Source organism: Simochromis diagramma, unplaced genomic scaffold (assembly GCF_900408965.1).
Source record: "Simochromis diagramma unplaced genomic scaffold, fSimDia1.1 OVJJ01000321.1, whole genome shotgun sequence".
In the NCBI taxonomy this organism is placed as follows: Eukaryota; Metazoa; Chordata; class Actinopteri; order Cichliformes; family Cichlidae; genus Simochromis; species Simochromis diagramma.
In genome coordinates this window covers 4,035,720-4,054,064 of record NW_024386772.1, presented here as the reverse complement: position 1 = coordinate 4,054,064, position 18,345 = coordinate 4,035,720, and the positions used below count along the sequence as shown (strand labels likewise).

Here is an 18,345-nt window from a genome sequence, read left to right as displayed (position 1 = left end):
TCCTGCTGTCCACATCGGGACACCTGCTGTCGCGCGCTGTCAGTCACAGATCTAACTCGTTTCAAGCACAGATAGCAAACCACAGAATTCTTATCTCTGTGTTTCTGATGCTGCGTGTGATCTGTCTGACCTCGCCCCATTTCTGATCTCTGTTTGCGTGTATATTGACCTACAGGAGAAGGCCGATCTCGGGGAACTTAATTTCTCGCTGTGTTACCTGCCCACTGCAGGCAGGCTCACCGCTACAATCATCAAGGCCACCAACCTCAAAGCCATGGACCTGACTGGTTTCTCAGGTAAAGAATTAACGCATTCACACACATCATGCTGCTGCAAGACCTCCAGCAAGCACTCTGACTGGAAACTCATTTAGAGGAAAAATATGACAGAAAACAGCTTAAGCGCTGTCTGCAAAAACAGCTGCTGGTGATATATGTTGCTTTCCTGAGTGCTTTTAGCTTTATATCCTGATCTGACTGATCACTGGCCAGATGTATACCATAATAACTGGCGTAAAGCCCTGTAGAGATATTTTTCTCCTGTGGGTAAACATCACTGGTAAACATGGTGTTAGATCCTTTTTCGATAAAATAGTCATTTACATGCCATTTAGCAACAAATGAAGAAGAAAGTCTTCTCCAGCAGAGGCCGCCGCCACAGATCGGTGTAATGCGGCTTTGTAACACATGACGGAGGACGCCAACTCCTCTTTCGTTACCGTTATCTCCACTTTCAATAAAACCAACAAGCGTGCATAAAAAATGTTGTCAGAAAGGAATTCCCCAAAACCTAATAAATTACTTACAGGAGCAGACGTAGCGTGACGAGGCAAATTACTACAAATCTTTGCTAAATATTCCCTGAATATATAGAGCATCACCAGATTGACTGTATTTAACTGTGTGACCAGAGCTTCAAGGGGTAGAGGCACCTCAACTATCTGACCTGGAGGCGTTGCAGACGTAGAAATGCGAATCCAAATTCTGATATTTAATTAACAATTATATTAAAAAGAGATTTTAGTTATCCTTCACTTAAGGGCTTGATGATTGCCCTCTCAGATTAAATGAGATCTGAAATGTTAATGATCGCACGCTGCTATTGTTCCTCGCTGATCCCGACATGATTGCGGGCCCGGAAAGATGCTTAAACGTGGCATAAAAACAGAGTCGCGTGGGTGTGTGTGTTTTCCTTGGCTGCTGTCACCAGGCTGCACATGTTGAATGGATAACTGAGGTGATTCAACCTGTGCTGCTTTTCTCCCTTTGTGTTCTTAATCCAGCTTTGCCAAGGTGACTTGATTTTCATGCCTTTTATGCGTTACAGATGCGGATACCTGTGAACATAATACCTAACAGCATTCACAGGAGTCCCCTCTTATCTTATTCTCTCTGCTTCCGCCCCCTGCTTCTCTCTGGCTCTCTCCACCTCTTTCTTCTTCTGCTCCTCTCCACGCCTCCCCCTCTTCCTTTTCCCACCACCTGCTTTCTTTCCCTTCCCATCTTCCTTGTTCTCCCCCCCCCTCCCCGTTCTCTGCTTCAGATCCGTACGTGAAGGCCTCTCTGGTATGTGACGGGCGGAGGCTAAAAAAGAGGAAGACCTCCATCAAGAAGAACACGCTGAATCCCACGTACAACGAGGCGCTGGTGTTTGACATTCCCAATGAAAATATAGAAAATGTATCCATCATCATCGCAGTGATGGACTATGACTGGTGAGCACGCTGAGGTGTTATTATAGTGAAGCATGCTCCAGGGGATTTCAGATCAATTCAAGCGTTGCTGTGAAGTAGCTGCTTATTGAATGTGCGCTTTTTGCGCATGAGGCGCGATGCTGCTTTTGGGTCATCACATTTTGACGCGCTGCAGCTGTGTTGAACACGATGAGGGGCCCCTTGTGAGTCAGCCTCCTTGTGGATGTTCCCTGTTTTACATAGACGGGCACCTCATGAATAAGAATGATTTATGATAATGGTGAAGAAGGAAGTGTAACCCTGCCAGCGTTGGGCTGTCTGACGCTTGCAGCAACACTTGGCTGCTTGATGTGTTTGTGTACAAATGCACCGCCTCCCTATTATGTAGCCTGCCCTCCATTTGGCATCTCTATAGGTGTGTGCTTTTGTATGTTTGTGCTCATGCCTGCTTCCTCACTGACAGAGGTTTTATACAGGGCTGTGTGTATTTGTGTGCTATTCAATTTCCTTCCTCAACCGCTGTATTCTTTTCCCAATACTCAAGGTTGATAAATGAGACTCTGCGGCTGCTTCTTACAAGCCCTGTCTCCCTCCTTCTGCTTTTCTAATCCCTCTCTTCAACCGTTTCCTTTTCTAACTGCTTGTTTTTCTCTCTCTCTCTGTCTCTCCCATCCTCGCTTCCACTCCTCCTGCCCTTGCTGCGCATCAGCATCGGTCATAACGAGGTTATAGGGATGTGTCGTGTAGGGAGCGAAGCTGAAGGTCCGGGGAGGGAGCACTGGGCTGCCATGCTGGCCAATCCTCGCAAACCAATAGAGCACTGGCATCAGCTTGTGGAGGTAATGAGCATACGAGCGTGTGAGTCTATGCGTGTGCATCTGTGTGCTTTCACTATGAGTACATATGCTTGGGTGCTGAGCATAACTATAATAATTTATACAATATGATGAAAATGATTTAGCATTAGCATAGTAACAGTGACATTAGCATGGAAGAAATGGTACAGTTTGAGTGGAAGGAGTAGCAGTGATGGAATAATTACTCAGCTTTTGTTTAAACTCGTCCTCTCTGATGGTCCCAGGCAGTATTTGTTATTAGAGCACCGACAGGCTGCAGAGCATGACACATTCACTTAAGAAGCCGTATAATATTACCTTGACTTAAAGTGAAGCAGCTGTTGCTGAATTTCATATTTGTTGCAGTGGATTTGCTCACAAACATGGGCTCACAAACATCAGCGTTGCTCTCTTTTATAGATTTTATTAGGTCAAATTTGAAAGGTTAAATTCTCAGAATTTGCTGGTGGTAAGATTAAGAGGACTATTTACATTTCAAAGTTCTTGACCAAACGTCTCTATTCCACTGAGCTCAGAGTTGTTTAGGTTTTGCCACTGTTAGTGATTATATTTGGGGAATCTATTTTCAGGTGGAAATGTCAAACAAAAGCAAAGGCCTTTAGAGGGCTAGAAAAAGAAGCAAAATAAAATTCAAAAACATTCTGCCATAGGTAAGAGGTAATAACAAATACTGCCTGGGAACATATGCATGTTCATATGAGAGTTAAAAGTAATTATTACGCAAGATGTACCATTGTGTGAAACACCTCCTAATCTCTATAATCCATAATTATATGTAGATAAGCTTAGATAAACGTCATCATTTCCAGCAGACAGACTTTCTTATCTTTTCTGAGTCAGGTAAGCTGTTTCCTTACACTGCTCACATCCACCATATGAAACAACAGCTGCTGGCTCTTTCATATTTACGTATATACCTCGCACACTGTTGCACTGTTCCTTTAAAGTGGCAGTTCACCCCAAACTAAACCTACATGTTTGCCTTCGTCATGTAGTGCTGTTCATCCATTTGAGTGAGTCATCCAGTTTTGGAGATTTGACTGTTGACTGTAGAAATGTCTGGCTTCTGCCTGCTTTGCCTTTGATGTGCCAAAAAAGAGCCATATTAAAAAACTCTGCAGAAATGTCTTTTTTTTGGAAGACATGCACTGGTTATTCAGGAAAAAAAATCCTCAGACCTGAGCGGCTTCATGTAGGAGCCATTTTCTTTCTATGAAACAACACCTGCCAGCCAGAGGAAGCGTACAGCCAGCTAATGTTACAGCTCAGCTGAGTGTTTGCATCCTGCCACGCTTTCACAAGCGTGAGCCTCTCGTCACAGGAGGCTGCACCCTTCCCTCTGCTACGGTTGGTGTAGTTCAGTAGACAGAAAAAAAAGCATCTCTTTCAATTTCTGGAAAATGACATCTTTTCTGTGAATTTTCAACTCTTTTTAGTTTTTTTTTGTTGCCTCTACTGGAAGGTTTTGCATGATTCAAAGATCCCTTTGTGTCTTTTACTGGGGTTTGCAGTACCTTCGTTAATCCTCTGTGTGAAACAAGCCTTTTTGGCAGTCTTACTTTGAAGCAATCCCTCCTTTTAAGCCAACTTTTTCTTCTTGGCTACTCCTTATACACAGAAGGGTTGGTGAGTAGAAAGAATATTTGAAATCAAGTCTTTAGAGACGCCTGAGGTGTCATCTAAAGCCACCATATTAACCTCCTAAGACCCGAACTCTTCCACGACATGTATTTTTAATTTCTCTTTGGTATTTGGGCACATTGGGGCCCGATGAATGTAAAAACAAAGAATTAACAGATTTTTTTTTTTTACCTTATTTTTATTTTTAAGAAAAATAAGAGCCACATATGAGGATATTCGTTTAAAATTTTGATAGAACAGTAGCAGCATAATGTCCTCATAAGTGAATATCAGGCCCATGTAGAGCAAAATTGAGTACTTTAGTCTAAATTACCCAAAATGTGATGTCCACATATGTGGATGCCAGGTCCTAGGAGGTTAAAGAAAAGGCAGTCTGTACAGCTGGACACCAAAACAATAGCTAAACAGCACTGCAAGCCACAGATAAAATATGTGTTAGATTTGGAGATTAACTAAAACCTTAAATACTATTTTGAGAAAAAAGTCGAAATGTGAAGATTAAAGCTGTCGTTTCAAGTCAAGCGACTGCCAACTCTCTACAAAACGCCTCGTGTACATGAGTTAGTGAAATCGTACTTCAGTAATGGTTTCAGTAGCAATCACACAGTGTGGTGATAAGTATAAGGACATTGAAGAGACGCAGAAAGCTGCATCTAGTCAGAACAAAAAAAAAAAACACACAAACTTGGACCAGTTGGCCAGATTTGTACAAAATTAAATATCCGGCAATGGACAGATGCAAGGATGTCGATGTTTACAACCCTCGTGCAATAAAAAGAATGTATGTTGTGTCACAAGACGCTGCCGTGGCAGCTGTTAATAATTTTTTTCCTTAATGTTGCCCTAATACTGCTTTGCACTGTAACTCTGTGCATAACACATAAGCAACTACACTTTCCACCTAAAAGTATGATAGACAAAGTAAGATGAGTAGCCGTGGTACTTCAGCATAATGTATAAAATTTACATTTTCTTTTTCCTTTTTTTTAACTGAATGTATCAAAAGTGTTTTCTTTGTCACAAAGAATTAACATAATTGTCAAACGTATTCTTCCTTGCAGGAAAAAGCAATCGGTACATTTGTGTCAAAGAGTTCCACCACATCCTCCCCAAAGCCACACATCGTGGTGGACAGTCCCCACTCCGATTAAAACTGTGAGTCTCTCCTGACTTCGTTCTTTCCACGCCATGGTTTCTGAGCTATTATTTTCTTGTCATCAGGATATGGTAATTTGTGTCATCACTCCGGTAGCAATAAAATATCTCCTGGAGTTCAGCTTGTAAAGTGGATGCACTTTTTTTTTTAATCTGAAAGTGTAGTACATATCTACAAAATGTGCAGCAGATGCTTCTCCAGACAGATTTACACTGGAAAACTAGTCAAGTCTTTAAAAGCATGACCTGACTGGGAATGTGTGATAAAGTGGAAGCTGTGGAGCTGTCAGATGTAGGAGCTGTAAGGCAGAGGCATGTGTATAATCTCGATGTTATGGGTTATATAATGCATCTCAACCCTCCTCCCTACAAACGTACAGTACTGCGTGCTGTTTATATCTTCTCAACCCCCCCCCCCCCTCCCTCCCCCTAACTCACACTCTTCCTTCTCCCCCCTTATTCCTTCTTTCCTCAGGTCATCATCATCTCTACAGCTCCAGACTTTGCTTTCTTTCTTCTCATCTGTGAATAATTCTCTCCATCAAAGAAAGAGAGACGTGGAGACACTGCTAGTGTCCAACTGCTAGTGCTGTTCTGCTCCTGCTAATGAATCCTTCAACTCCTGTGCTGTCTTTACTGAGCTGGAGGGGGGAAAAATCAGCTCCATCCATCACAAGCTACACTTTTGAGCATCAGACTACACATTTACAAACACATGTGGACACTTAAAGGTACAGTGGACTGAAATCAGGTGTACATTTTTGGGATCTAGCGAGGAAACACCCACCCACACACACACACAGACAAATACACAAATACAGAGTTTGTAGTATGTGAGTAGTCCATGTGTGCTTCAGATTAGTGTAGTATTTCATCTAGAAGGAGTGTGACGTGACAAACTTTTTCTCTCTTGAAAACGAAAAAAAGTCAAAAGTAAGCCATCGTAGAATGGTCATTTCAAACAGGACCAAAGGTTCATGCCCTTGTACAGACTACAAAAGAAGAAAATCCTTATGTCAATATTTTTCTTTTAGTGTACAGTATATGCCGTACTGTATAGGAATACATCTCATGTAGTACTAGCAGGGCGAAATATCCACCGTGGATACTCTCGGCCATTTTGGACGCCTTCTCCAGGGTTCCTACCCTCTGGTTTCAGAGTTAACTCGCTTATTTTCCCCAGAGGAAAGATGACGAGGCATCCAGTGGTCTTTATTGATGTCAGAAGAGCGAAAAATGAGGACAGACTCATTGGTCTAAGCATGTTACATAGCCTTGAAATGTGTCCCTCTTCCTCATGCTTTTTGTCACAGTCCTCATGGTGCTCGTTAGTATTTTTTAAATTATTTTGCTCTGTCATTTGTGTGAAACAGTATACATGCAACCATGCGGAAATGAGTTTATTCATGCCATTTTTTTTACGGTCCACTGAGGATGAGATGATGCGAGACACGAACTATTTGATCGACACTGGCTTTCAGGCCAAATCGCCAGACTTTTCCTAACGTAGGACAAAACGGGTTCAACGAATCCTGGCTTTAGGATTGGACCAGCATCTGTTTGGAGTGCACTAGCTGGAGGATGTATCCCACACTGAAGGATATCACCACTCTAATTTATTTTTCAATCATTCCAGGACAATGTGTTTTTTGTTGTTTTTGTTCCTCAAGCTTCAATTGACAAAATTATTAGTCCATATCATGTCACCGACAAGACTTTAGGAGGACACACACGTCCGTGTTGCTTTTATTAGTGTGTGTTTCTGTGTTTGTGGGCGTGTTTGTTTTGTATCGTGCGTGTCTGTGCGTGTGTGTATGCCTGCGTGTCACTGTGAGCTTGTGTGTGACACGTTTTTGTGCTCACCTCCTCCTTTTCCTCCTCTCCCGTGTCCTTTTCCTGTCTTGCCTCCCTCGCTCCTCGAATCCCGGCATCCACAGACTGTGAAAAGCGCGTCTTGGAGCCAACTTTGTGTTGTGTCTTTACAAGGAGCTATTTTCTGTGTGTGTATGTGTGTGTGTGTGTGTGTGTGTGTGTGTGTGCGTGTGTGTGTGTGTGTGTGTGTGTGTGAGTGAGTGAATGTGTATGTACTATACGTGCCTCATTGCACTAGGTGGGGAAACACTGTCTTTCATAGACATTAGTTTGTATTGTCTATGTCGTCTCTGAAATCAGCTGCCAATCATTCAGCCCTTCTCTCCTCTCTCACCCTTTGCCTGATGTAAGTAACTGTGTTGATTGTGTACTTCTTTCAGTAGTTTGTGTACTGTATGTCCGAGGGAAAATCAGGACGGCGCTGGGATTGATCATTTTAATTGTTGGGTGTGTTTTGATTACATTCATGAGAAGGAAGACAACAAAAAATAAAAGGTTTAAGGGAAAAAAAAACAGATCAAGATAAATTTAGATCCCCATAAAGGCGAGACATCAGGGAGGAGGTGTCGTGAGAAACGAGCGCTTGAAATATCTGCACTACTTGTGTAAACCGATACAGACTTTTCAAAGCCATGTCTGTCACCACACTGTAACCTCAGCAAAACAGTACAACACCTCACTGCAGCTACTTGTATTGTTGCCATTTCAGTCTCATCCTCACGTGCACAAACACACACGTGTGTGTATTTTGTGCGTGCAGTTTGGGGATGGGGGGGGGGGTCTAGTTTTCCTTTGGACCAGTGAAGGTAGCAGGAGGTTATAATTACATCTGAAAGTATTTTGTGTTGTTTGTCAGATGGGGGGTTATTGATCAGCTTGTATAAGTAGATATGGTATTGATCCATCGGTCTAGAGGCCCCATAAACTCTCCTCCTTTCCCAGCCTCTCTCCTTCTCTCTCTGCTTGTGTCTACCCTATTTAGCCCTAGTGTTACTGCCTTGTGATAGATTGCAAAACTCATACTGGAGCCAGCACATTCCCCTATTCTCCTCCTCCCTCTGTCCCCCCCACCCCCACCCCCACCCCATCTAAACCCCTCCCTTTCTGTTTCTGTCTGTCTGATTACTCATTTTCTCCTCCAGCAATCCTTACCTTTCCTCCTGCAACTCTCCATCACCTAACCATTTTTCCTGCTCTACTTTTTCCTCCCCAGTTCCTTCAGCTTTCTCCCCCCATCTTGCCCTCTTTCTTTCTCTCTGTGTATGACAACCCCACCCCACCCTTTCCGTCCTCCCTATTCTCCCCCTCGCTGTCTTCTCTCGTTTGTGCAGTTCCGAATGGTCATGGGGAAACATGTTTGCATGCTTATATTAACATGAATGATGTCAACTTGATGCAATGAAAATTATATAAGTGATGCTTTAAGCAAAATCTGACAAAGAACTTGATACTAATACTACTAATGACGACTAAAAGGAGATCTAGCAGATGTTTATCTCTGTGGTCAAAAACAACACTGAAGAAAAAGGATTGTTTATGCTGTATTTATCTTTCTCGAATTGGTATTCCTTTTGATTTTCATTTGTTCTTTTTATATATAATTTATTCAAGAGGTTTACTTTTTTATTGGTTAATGCTGAGTATTTTGATCGAGAGGTTAAGCCAGGGCGATCGTTTCAGTCGAGACAGCTGTACCAGGTCGCAGGATGTCTGTGAATGTGTAAGTAACAGTGTGGCTGAAGTAATGATCATGGAAATAAAGGATATGTATCATCCAGCCTCGTGTTTCTTACTTCCCTTGATGCACTGGGCTGTCACAGATGCCAGGCAGTGTGCTACGTGCTATATATAATATACAAACTTCTGAGCATTTCACATGTCCACAGTGTATATTTGCCTCAGGCATAGAAGGTAAGACCTGGATAGAGACTGCCTGAACCCTGAACTTTTTTATTTATTTTTTGAGTTTTTGGACTTTCAGCTGTGCATTACGTCGCATGTAATTATTCAGCCACTTTGTCATGAATTCTTTATTGTGGCCACATTTTGCCTAAATGCAACGTGGAGCACCGTCGCCTGCCCTGTGTGCGCACCCACATCTGCACTCCTACTTCTATTTTGTCTCCCTTTCTTTTAGAAAAATCACTCATATCATTTGTCATGTGGTTATTATCCCTCGTTAAAGCCCACCAGCAGCAAGCTGCACCTCCGGTGTTTCGGCAGAAAGCAGAGTGAGGAGGAAGAGGAAGCTCAGATGTGCAGAGGAATGACAGAGAAGGAGGATTAGGGGGGGATTAAACAAATGAAGGAGGATGAAGAACCACAGAATGCCAGCGAGGAAGAGAACAGGAGGAGGAGGAGAACACAAATGGGAAAACCTGGAGGAGAGAGGCGATAGCTGCTTGCAGGATGTGTGGAACTGGACACAGGAGGAGGTGGAGGAGGCTAGTTCCGTATATAGACACACTCATAAAGGGGCACCTGCAGCATACTGACAGTGTTAACAGTTCAAGAAGTGCAAAAAACACACACACACGTGACATCGACCAGTTAGCACAGCTTTAATGGGCTACGCTCTTGAGCAAAAAATGAGAGGAGGGGCTGGGTGGGGGGGGGGGGGGGCTGTCTCCATGGCAACTTTCCCACCGTGTAAAAAAAATCATTTAGTCGGAAAGACATTTCACTCAGTTCACTGAACTGAAAGAGGCAGAGAGGAGGGAGGGGGGAGCAAGTGAGACACTGGGTGTGGGAGTGTGTGTGTGTATGTGTGTGTAGCATAGAGCTGTGTGTATCACGCTGGAGGGACAGATCTAAAGGTATCTAAAAGCTGACAGCAATGCATTAACCCTTATTGCAAATATATCTGATTATTAAACATAATGATAATGAATTCGCCTGCATCATTAAAGATGTATGCTGTAACTCTGGGTGATGCTTTGGTTTTATAGTTTTCTTGACAGGGCCATCTGCACGGAGCCCAATCTTTATGTAACATGTTGAAATTCACTTTATGCCACGACGTTAAACCTGTGTCTCCAGCGCGCCGGAAACCTTTACGTGACGCCCAACTTTTGCTTTCTCATTTTGAAAGTACGCCAACCACTTATTATGCCACGTATACAGTTTTTAACACTTTATTCCAAAACTATAAATAATACCCGAAACCTTTCAAAATAATGAATTCAGTGAATGCATGCAAGTGGAAACTTCAGCCAGCAGGGGTATTAGAGGAGCCTGCCTCTGCAGGGGAGCAGTGTATTAATACAGGAGTGAGCCCCAGGATCTGACCTTCTCTGCAAACTGCTGCCATGGAGGAACTTGCTATTCACCTGATGAGCACAAACTTATGTAAAACATCCACTGACATTAAACTGCCGCATGCATGGCTTTAAATGATGAATGCTCGGGAAGTTCTGTACAAGATTAGAAACTGAGGTAAAATCCATAATTAAACTCTGTTTTATTACTTTTCATTGCTGGTCCATGATTTGACAGAAAAAGGTAATTTTCTATGAAGATTTTTAAAAATACTATCAGATCTAATACTCTGGGCAGGAGTGTGTCCAGAGGAACTCATGGGACGGAGCTGTCTAACCAAAATATAACTGAATTAATTATCTTTGAACTAATGACACAAATACAATTTTAATGCATTTATTTAAATATGTCTGTGTTACTCCACTTTCTGCTTCCACCTCACTATATGTTGGATCCAAATATTGCATTTTGTTCTCCATGTCATTTATTTTAAAGCTTTTAGATATGATTTTAAAACATAAGTTTAAATGTTCCCTTTTTTATACGTTTTTGTTTTATTTTTTGTTTTTTTAATAGTTTTTTATAGTTTAAAGTGATTTACACATTAATTAATAATTGTGATCTAACAATATAATGCCTGTGCTTCTGGAAAGGCCCCTTCCCTTTACTTCAGGCACTTTATTTATTGCTAAAACCTTTCTTAAGTCAGATTTTGACATCGCTACTTCACCACTTTGCAAAACAGTTATTCAATGCTGAAGGATTTTCAGGCTCTTTTGCAGCACGCTTTTTTATGTATTACATTGTTTCAGGTTGCACAAAAGCCTACAAATGACACTCAAGGTTTTCAACACAAATTTTTCTACATTGGATTTATTTCTGATCAAATATTACGATTTCCTGTTGGCCACTTTTCCTTCACATTCATGGAAACGCCTCTGGTAACCTATTTGTCTGGTAACCTATTTGTGTGGATGCCATTGTATCAGCATGCTGGCTGTGATTACCTGTTGTGAGGCGACCATCTGGCCCTCAGCATCCCAGCTGGGTACCAATGTCAGGAGACGGATTGTCTTTACCATACCACCTGGACCTTGCAGACATAGATAGCTACGGCACCAACTATATTTCTGATTCATATTGTATTATGTAATTCTGTGACCAAACAAGGAACATAAGAGGAAAAAAAAAAAGAAAACACTGTCTGGTCTTCCAAAGGCATACACAGAAAGCAGGCCTTCTGTAATTGCTTGGCAACTGCTGGCATTGTGTGTGTTGAAGTTCAAAGCAGCGAGACACACTGTATATTCCTCTGAGCGGCAGAAAGCATCAGAGTTGCAAAGTAAAGGGATGCCTACGCAGGCGCAGGCGCACACACACACACACACACACACACACACACACACACACACACACACACACACACACACACACACTCACCATCCATTCTGTCAGTTTAATTTGGCCATGATGCTCATTCAAAATAAAAAAGCTCTGTGGAGGAGCTAATGTTTGCATCCAGGGGGTAGCCTTGGGCATAAACCCTCCCTCAGATGAACTTTCTTTAAGTCGCCTGAAGTGTTCTTGCTTACTGACGCCCAAATAGAAAAGCTGCTTGAGCCCACAGCTTGTTGCCCTCCTTAGAATTTAGGTTAAATTGATGTGGAGCATTGTTTCTGTGGGAGGGTTTGAGCTTGATTAGCTCTGAAGCGCTTTGCTGAATGCTGTGCTAAGCTGACTGACTGGCTGGCATTACCACAGGGAAGGGGAAGCTATTGTTGGACCCACAGAAGCAGCATGCCGATGTGTTACAACTACAGGTTAGCCTCTGGTGTATTGTGCTGATCTGACAGCAGTTAATGTGCCGATAGCTGCTGTGGTAATTATGTTCTTGTTTCCAGCACTGAGGTTGCAAGGGGAATGTGAAAGCCTTTTTATAGAACAATGAAGTTATGAAACCATGAAATCCAGAAAAAAGTAACAACTAGGTTAAGAATGTCAAGCCGAAAAATCACAGGCCATGCTTTGTGGTGAAGATGTTTTTCTCAGTACCATGGATTTTGTCTCGGTAGCTTTTCCTATATGTAACTTACTCTAAACATATACCGAATATAGATAAACAGTCTAACACTAAATTAAAGGAACTTTAAGTTAAAATGTGTAGCCTGCTCTCTGATAACACCATCATCGGTTCATCATCACTAGATATTTGCTGACATCTGCTGGAGGTCTGGATCACAAGCACTTGGATATCTCCAGCGTTTGTCCTCAGAACCCTATTCGAAACACAAAAAAGAAAATAGTCTGGGTTTTTTTGGGGGGTTTTTTTTGGTGGTGGTGGTGGGGTTGCTGTAGCAACACTCAAAGATTTCAATTTCTGTCTCTTCAGTACTGAGCATAAGTTTGCATTAAGCAAATTAATGTGTGATTCCTGTCCTTTGGACTTCGGGAAATTTCATCTGAATGCACCTGCCATTGTTATCTGTAATAGTCAGCTGTCTGGATTTTTCTTGTGTAGATTTCAGTTTTACCCTTGGGGAAAGCCCTCTGGCTGCCTCAGGTTCGTCATTAGATAGATTTAACGAAAGCTAACTGGAGCCTTTCCTCATCACTCAGGCACTGAAAAGCAAAGATGAGGTTTAGAAGTCTGAGCCAAGACAATATTCACTGATGACCCTGCACCTCCATGTTTCATTATGTGGAGCAATATATATTGAGGGCATTTCATTTTCAGTAATTGCTTACAAGCAGCCAGATAGCAGAGACGTCTGGGCCTGCTCTGGGCACTTACACATCAGTTATGGCAATGGCAAATGTTTATGGGCCAGACGTGGTCTAAAAAGTCATGAAGTGGATTCCACCAAGTTAAGCGTGGGCTGGAAGTGACCCAAACACTTGGAAGCAAGAAAATACCAATACTGTGTGAAGAATTAATGGCTTGACTGTTTTTTGTTTTGTTTCTTTTGTTATTGTTTTGATGTTGTTGTTGTTGTTCTTATTCAAAATAGAACTAGATGAAATTAGCATTTAGGAAAACACCTGGACAGATCATGCTATTATAACTTTGTCTTCTGTCCCTTTTTATTTTTTATCCTCACCTCTCCGTGCTCCCTGTTTCCCACTGTCACCAAGTTCTTGGTCATAGGGGATCATCTGAATGTTGGGATTCTCTCTGTCTAATATTGTGTTAGAACGCACTTGAACTGACTGTTGTTGAATTGGTGCTATTTAAATAAAATAAACTCAAAATGAATTGGATATAATCAGGGTCTTGGCCTTCAGTAAGCCTAAGAAGACAACAAATAAATTCAACAAGGTAACTGGACTTCTTTAAGCTAGCAAAGTCCCACTTATTTAGGTACATATCTGCTATGTGGGACCACACAAAAACATCTTTGACTGATGAGGACCAAAGCTATTAGTTTTGCATTTTCTATTAATTAGATTTCATTTTTATTTTGTGCTTTAAGGGAACTGGCAATGCTTTGGTTTAGTTTTAAATGTTTGAAAATGTTTCGATTTAGTTTAGTTTTCATTACTATGAGGGGTTGGTTTTAGTCTTTGTAAGGGGTATTGATGTGAATTGTTACTTTTTGTGAAACTGATATTGAAACAGTGGTTCATTTATTCTGGTATTGCTGGTTTACGAAACATCTCTAGAGCATATTTTCACGTTTTGTTTCTGATCATGGTAACCCTAATTTTTTGTTATGCTCGAAAAACGTTTTGCTTTGTTACAGTGATATTGACAGTGTATTCACACATCCAAGTTCTCCAGTCGTAAGCCAAATTTCACTGAATTACTTTTGATAATAAAGCATTATATTTTCTCAATAATGGACAGCAAGAATTGAAAATACCTTAAAACCGTGTCACCGTCTTAAAGATTTTAGTATACTTCTATAATTCTGTGTGTTAGAACGGCTTGAAACCCCTGGTATTTTGTGTTTATGGTCATTCCCAAGTTGTATCGTTTTCCTTTTACTCCTTTCGGTGTTCTTGACAACCTGATGTATGCCATATTCCGCTTTGTTGTTATTAATAAAGTTTTTCTTTTTTTTTTTTTAATTCTTGGACTCTTGTGGGCGTGTCGTTTCGTCACTTCCGCCAAAAATACAACAAACGCTCACGCTAACTGTGCTGTGTAATGCAAGTTAATTTTTAAAGTTACAGTTTGGTCCAACCGGTTCAGCGGTTCGTCGGACAGCCACAGTCCATCAGGTCAGTCTACATCACTTAACAGCTTGAAAAAGGCTTGTTAATTGGGGTTATTTGAACTATATTAGCTTGAATCGCTCACTGACGTTTGCTGTGCTAGCTAACGCTAAAACGAAAGCTGTGCGCACTTCAGCTGTTGTTGACTTCGTTAGCTTGCGTTTAACCTCCCCTTGGCGATAATGTCGATTAGCAATATTAATTATGGATTAATGATTAGCGACTAGAGTACCAGCTTGGTTTTAGGTCCTACCTTTAAAACTGGAGCGCACAGCTATCGCAGCAAACATCTGGTATTTTATCACCGGTTTAAAACAAACAAAAAGAAACAAAAAAATAAAGCATTTCTCGCAATTGTGCTACACTGAAAAACACATGTGCTGTTTTTGTTTTTCTTTGAGAAAGAATAGCAGACTGTTACAGCTTCACAGAGGTGAAGTCACATGCTTCCATCGTACTGTAGCTGCTGGATGTCCCTGAAATCACTCTTACATTGGGGTGTTTCAGCTCAGAGTGATTTACTTGTGTACCTGACAAAACAGAAACTCAAAAAAGCAAATAACATAGATAATCGAGCTCGAATTAAGGTAAGAAATCAAACAGGAAATTAAAGGTAACGCTAAAGATGGTATCCCAAAAAGTTGAAGCTGTTCATATGGACTTTAAGTTTTCAGTTTGAGAAACGTTTCGTTACTCAACCAAGTGAGTTCTTCAATCTCAGTTGACTGCAGGTTATAAACAGTACATTTGCATATTGACTAAAACTAACACCACTGGTGACTATTGGTTTGTGGGGTGAGTACAGTACTGTTTAAGCCATGGGTAGCTTCAGATACTTAATAGCTGGAAGTATATATTTTTTCTTAAAGATTCAAAGTAATGGTACAAGGTTCGCTGTCTCTTCAATGACAAACACAACATCAGCTGTGACTGAAGAAGTCACTTTGATGAGTGATGAAATGTTTTTCCCCACTGAAAACGCTATGTCCAGATGAACAGAATCAACTTTTTGGGATTTACTTACCTGGATGATTCAGCATGCATCAAGACACTAAAGATATTAGTTCCGATAAGAAGACAATATTAAAAAATTAAAATGTAATGCTTTCTAAATGAATATATATGAAATGAGCAGTAAATTAACGTGTTTTTGATTTTGTTTAGTTTTAAAGGAAAATTGTAGTTTAAATTGTAGCCCAATGTGTCTGTCTTCTCACTGTGCTGCAGAGTATACGTACAGATCATAATAGATGCCATAAATACCACAAAGGCATTTGTCTGTGAAGGTTCTCAGTCATCCAGGTCATCGTAGCCTAAGGAGCTTGGAAAGAAAAGCATATGGACTTTAAATTGCTTGAAGACATTTCACCTCTCATCCGAGAAGCTTTTTCAGTTCTAAGGTCAAATGGTGGAGAGTCCCAGATCTGAAGTCCAGATGCTTTTCTTGCCAAGCTCCTTAGACCACAAGGGCCTTTCATCCAAGTTTTAACAAAAGTGATTTTTAGAATTGTTTTGTCATTTTCAATGTCAATTATAGCTTTTTATGATTATATTATGAATTATATTTATTGAATCAAGATTTAAGAATATCAGAAATGCATTCAAATAGAAAGGTGGGTGTTACGACCCGGCTCAAAAGCCGCAACATAAAAAAGGAGATGAATACCAGCTCCCTGGGAAGCTTGCCTCAGGTACGCTTTTATCCGCACCTGACTAGGTGTGGCCAATTAGCACCAGCTGAACACACTGAGCAGATTAGAGGCTGTAGAGGGACGTAACACCTCCTTTAAGGGTTCCTCTAGGACCCCTAAATTTATTAAAAGCCCCTCTAAAGCCTTCAGGTCCTTGACCCACAAACCTGGAATAAAAGTTAAAGCTAACAGAAGCACAGTGTTCACATTATAGTTGGCATCTCTAAGCATGGATGGGCATGAGGATTTGAAATTGCCACACTGAACACAAAAAGTAACATGTGACCAACACAAAGGAGCACAACAGTCAAACCCAAAATGATTACCTGATCTGCTACAACACAAAACCAAAAGTAGCAACAAATAATCACAAGTGATCTGTTGTCTCCACCACACAAACAGTCACATACAAGTGACCCTATACCACAACAAGTTACTGAACTTTTTGGATTACAGTAAATCAAGCACACTAGTGACCAACCACAAAGTGGAGAGCTATGGCCACACAATGATCACATCAAGGGTGACTCAGCACCCCACAGTGTTATTGCCGTCACCTGGCCAACAACACTCACAAGTGATCCAATAAAATAGCCATAGTCCCCACAACACTAAAGGTCACAGCACAAAACACTCACCTCACAAGGATCTCATTAGCATCCATCAACACTGACATATGCACACACATGGTGTACACACAATGCCAACTTAAAAATGGTCTACCTGCCTCAGCCACAAGACCATAATCATGAATGGTCTCAAACCTCCTACCAAGTTTGGTGCCACTGATTTACTATGTGCAACTCCCAGCCTAAAACACTAAAAACAACAAAACCCTAACTTTACCTACCCTAGTCTTCAGTGGTGTACCAGGCTCGAGGCAACTTTAAACGCGAACTCGAGAGCAGGCAGCAGACCAGAGATATAGTCTCCTACCAAACTCTAAAGCGTACCCCCACCCAGGATAGCTACCAAACGCAAACTAAAACAATAAAGCAAAACAACAAACAAGTGCTTCGATGGAAGGGCAGCACAGCCACCCAGCTGAAACACACTGACTAAAGGGACGTTACTCAATCACAGTGAACACCTTCACTCACCCACTTCAAAGCAATACAAAAAACTGATATTCAATCTCCACTAAAATGTCCAAATATCCCGGACGAGCCCCCACTTATGTTACGACCCGGCTCAAAAGCCGCAACATAAAAAAGGAGAGGAATACCAGAGTATGTATCACTTCTACCTCTTCTTAAAGTCAATAAAGAGTTCTTTTACTGATGGCATGAAGTTGGCTTTAATGTTAGTTGTAAGGTCTTGGGGTTGTTACAGCTTCACCTTGATCACAAACTACGCCACCGTCGAACTAAAACATAACATAAAATCTAATGAAATAGTAAGACGAGTGAAATAAAGACATAAAATGATCTATATAACATACAAACATACCTCGCTGGCTGACCCATGCTTTGAGGCAGAAATGAGTACTTTACAGATACTTTTAAGAAACAACTTTCTCAGAATTAAATTGGCTTCTCTTGCTTCAACTTGCTATGCTCACACATCAACATGGGCATGCATCTCCCTCAGGTGCACCAGTGGAACCAAAATGCAGTACAATAGTTCCTACATGAGAATTTTCACAATAAATGACCTAATGGCATATAAAATATGCATAGTGCAAAACAAAATTCATTAACTGAAAGTAAGGCAGTAAAAGTATGGGTGAGAAGAAGTTTCATCTTAAAATGGAAAACCAGGTTGGCTAAAATGGTTGCTGCCACCAAGGCAAAGACAAGTAAGCTCCCTGGGAAGCTTGCCTCAGGTATGCTTTTATCCACACCTGACTAGGTGTGGCCAATTAGCACCAGCTGAACACACTGAGCAGATTAGAGGCTGCAGAGGGACGTAACAGTAGGTAAAAGGCTTAGAGTTACATGTACCAAATCCTGCTAATGCTAAT

The 18,345-nt window shown here is 41.3% G+C and overlaps 2 protein-coding genes and 1 long non-coding RNA gene across 3 annotated transcripts in view; 2 read left to right on the top strand and 1 right to left on the bottom strand.

The window, feature by feature from the left end:
• The window catches only part of syt3 (synaptotagmin III), a 43,128-nt gene extending 34,133 nt beyond the window's left edge, over positions 1-8,995 (top strand). The window contains exons 9-13 of the mRNA XM_040043587.1: positions 176-296; positions 1,543-1,714; positions 2,403-2,532; positions 5,253-5,346; positions 5,822-8,995. Of these exons, the coding sequence (XP_039899521.1) occupies positions 176-296; positions 1,543-1,714; positions 2,403-2,532; positions 5,253-5,342 (513 nt within the window). The 3' untranslated portion in view covers positions 5,343-5,346; positions 5,822-8,995. The remainder of the gene's footprint in view (positions 1-175; positions 297-1,542; positions 1,715-2,402; positions 2,533-5,252; positions 5,347-5,821) is intronic.
• On the bottom strand, positions 5,458-18,298 carry LOC120740999. Its single transcript, XR_005697530.1, has 3 exons — positions 17,629-18,298; positions 15,065-15,071; positions 5,458-5,468 (listed from the first exon to the last, which is right to left on the bottom strand). It is a non-coding gene; the product is annotated as an uncharacterized LOC120740999 (long non-coding RNA).
• The window catches only part of med25 (mediator complex subunit 25), a 33,332-nt gene continuing 29,553 nt past the window's right edge, over positions 14,567-18,345 (top strand). Inside the window, exon 1 of the mRNA XM_040043574.1 lies at positions 14,567-14,697. The gene's annotated coding sequence lies outside the window, so the exon portion shown is untranslated. The remainder of the gene's footprint in view (positions 14,698-18,345) is intronic.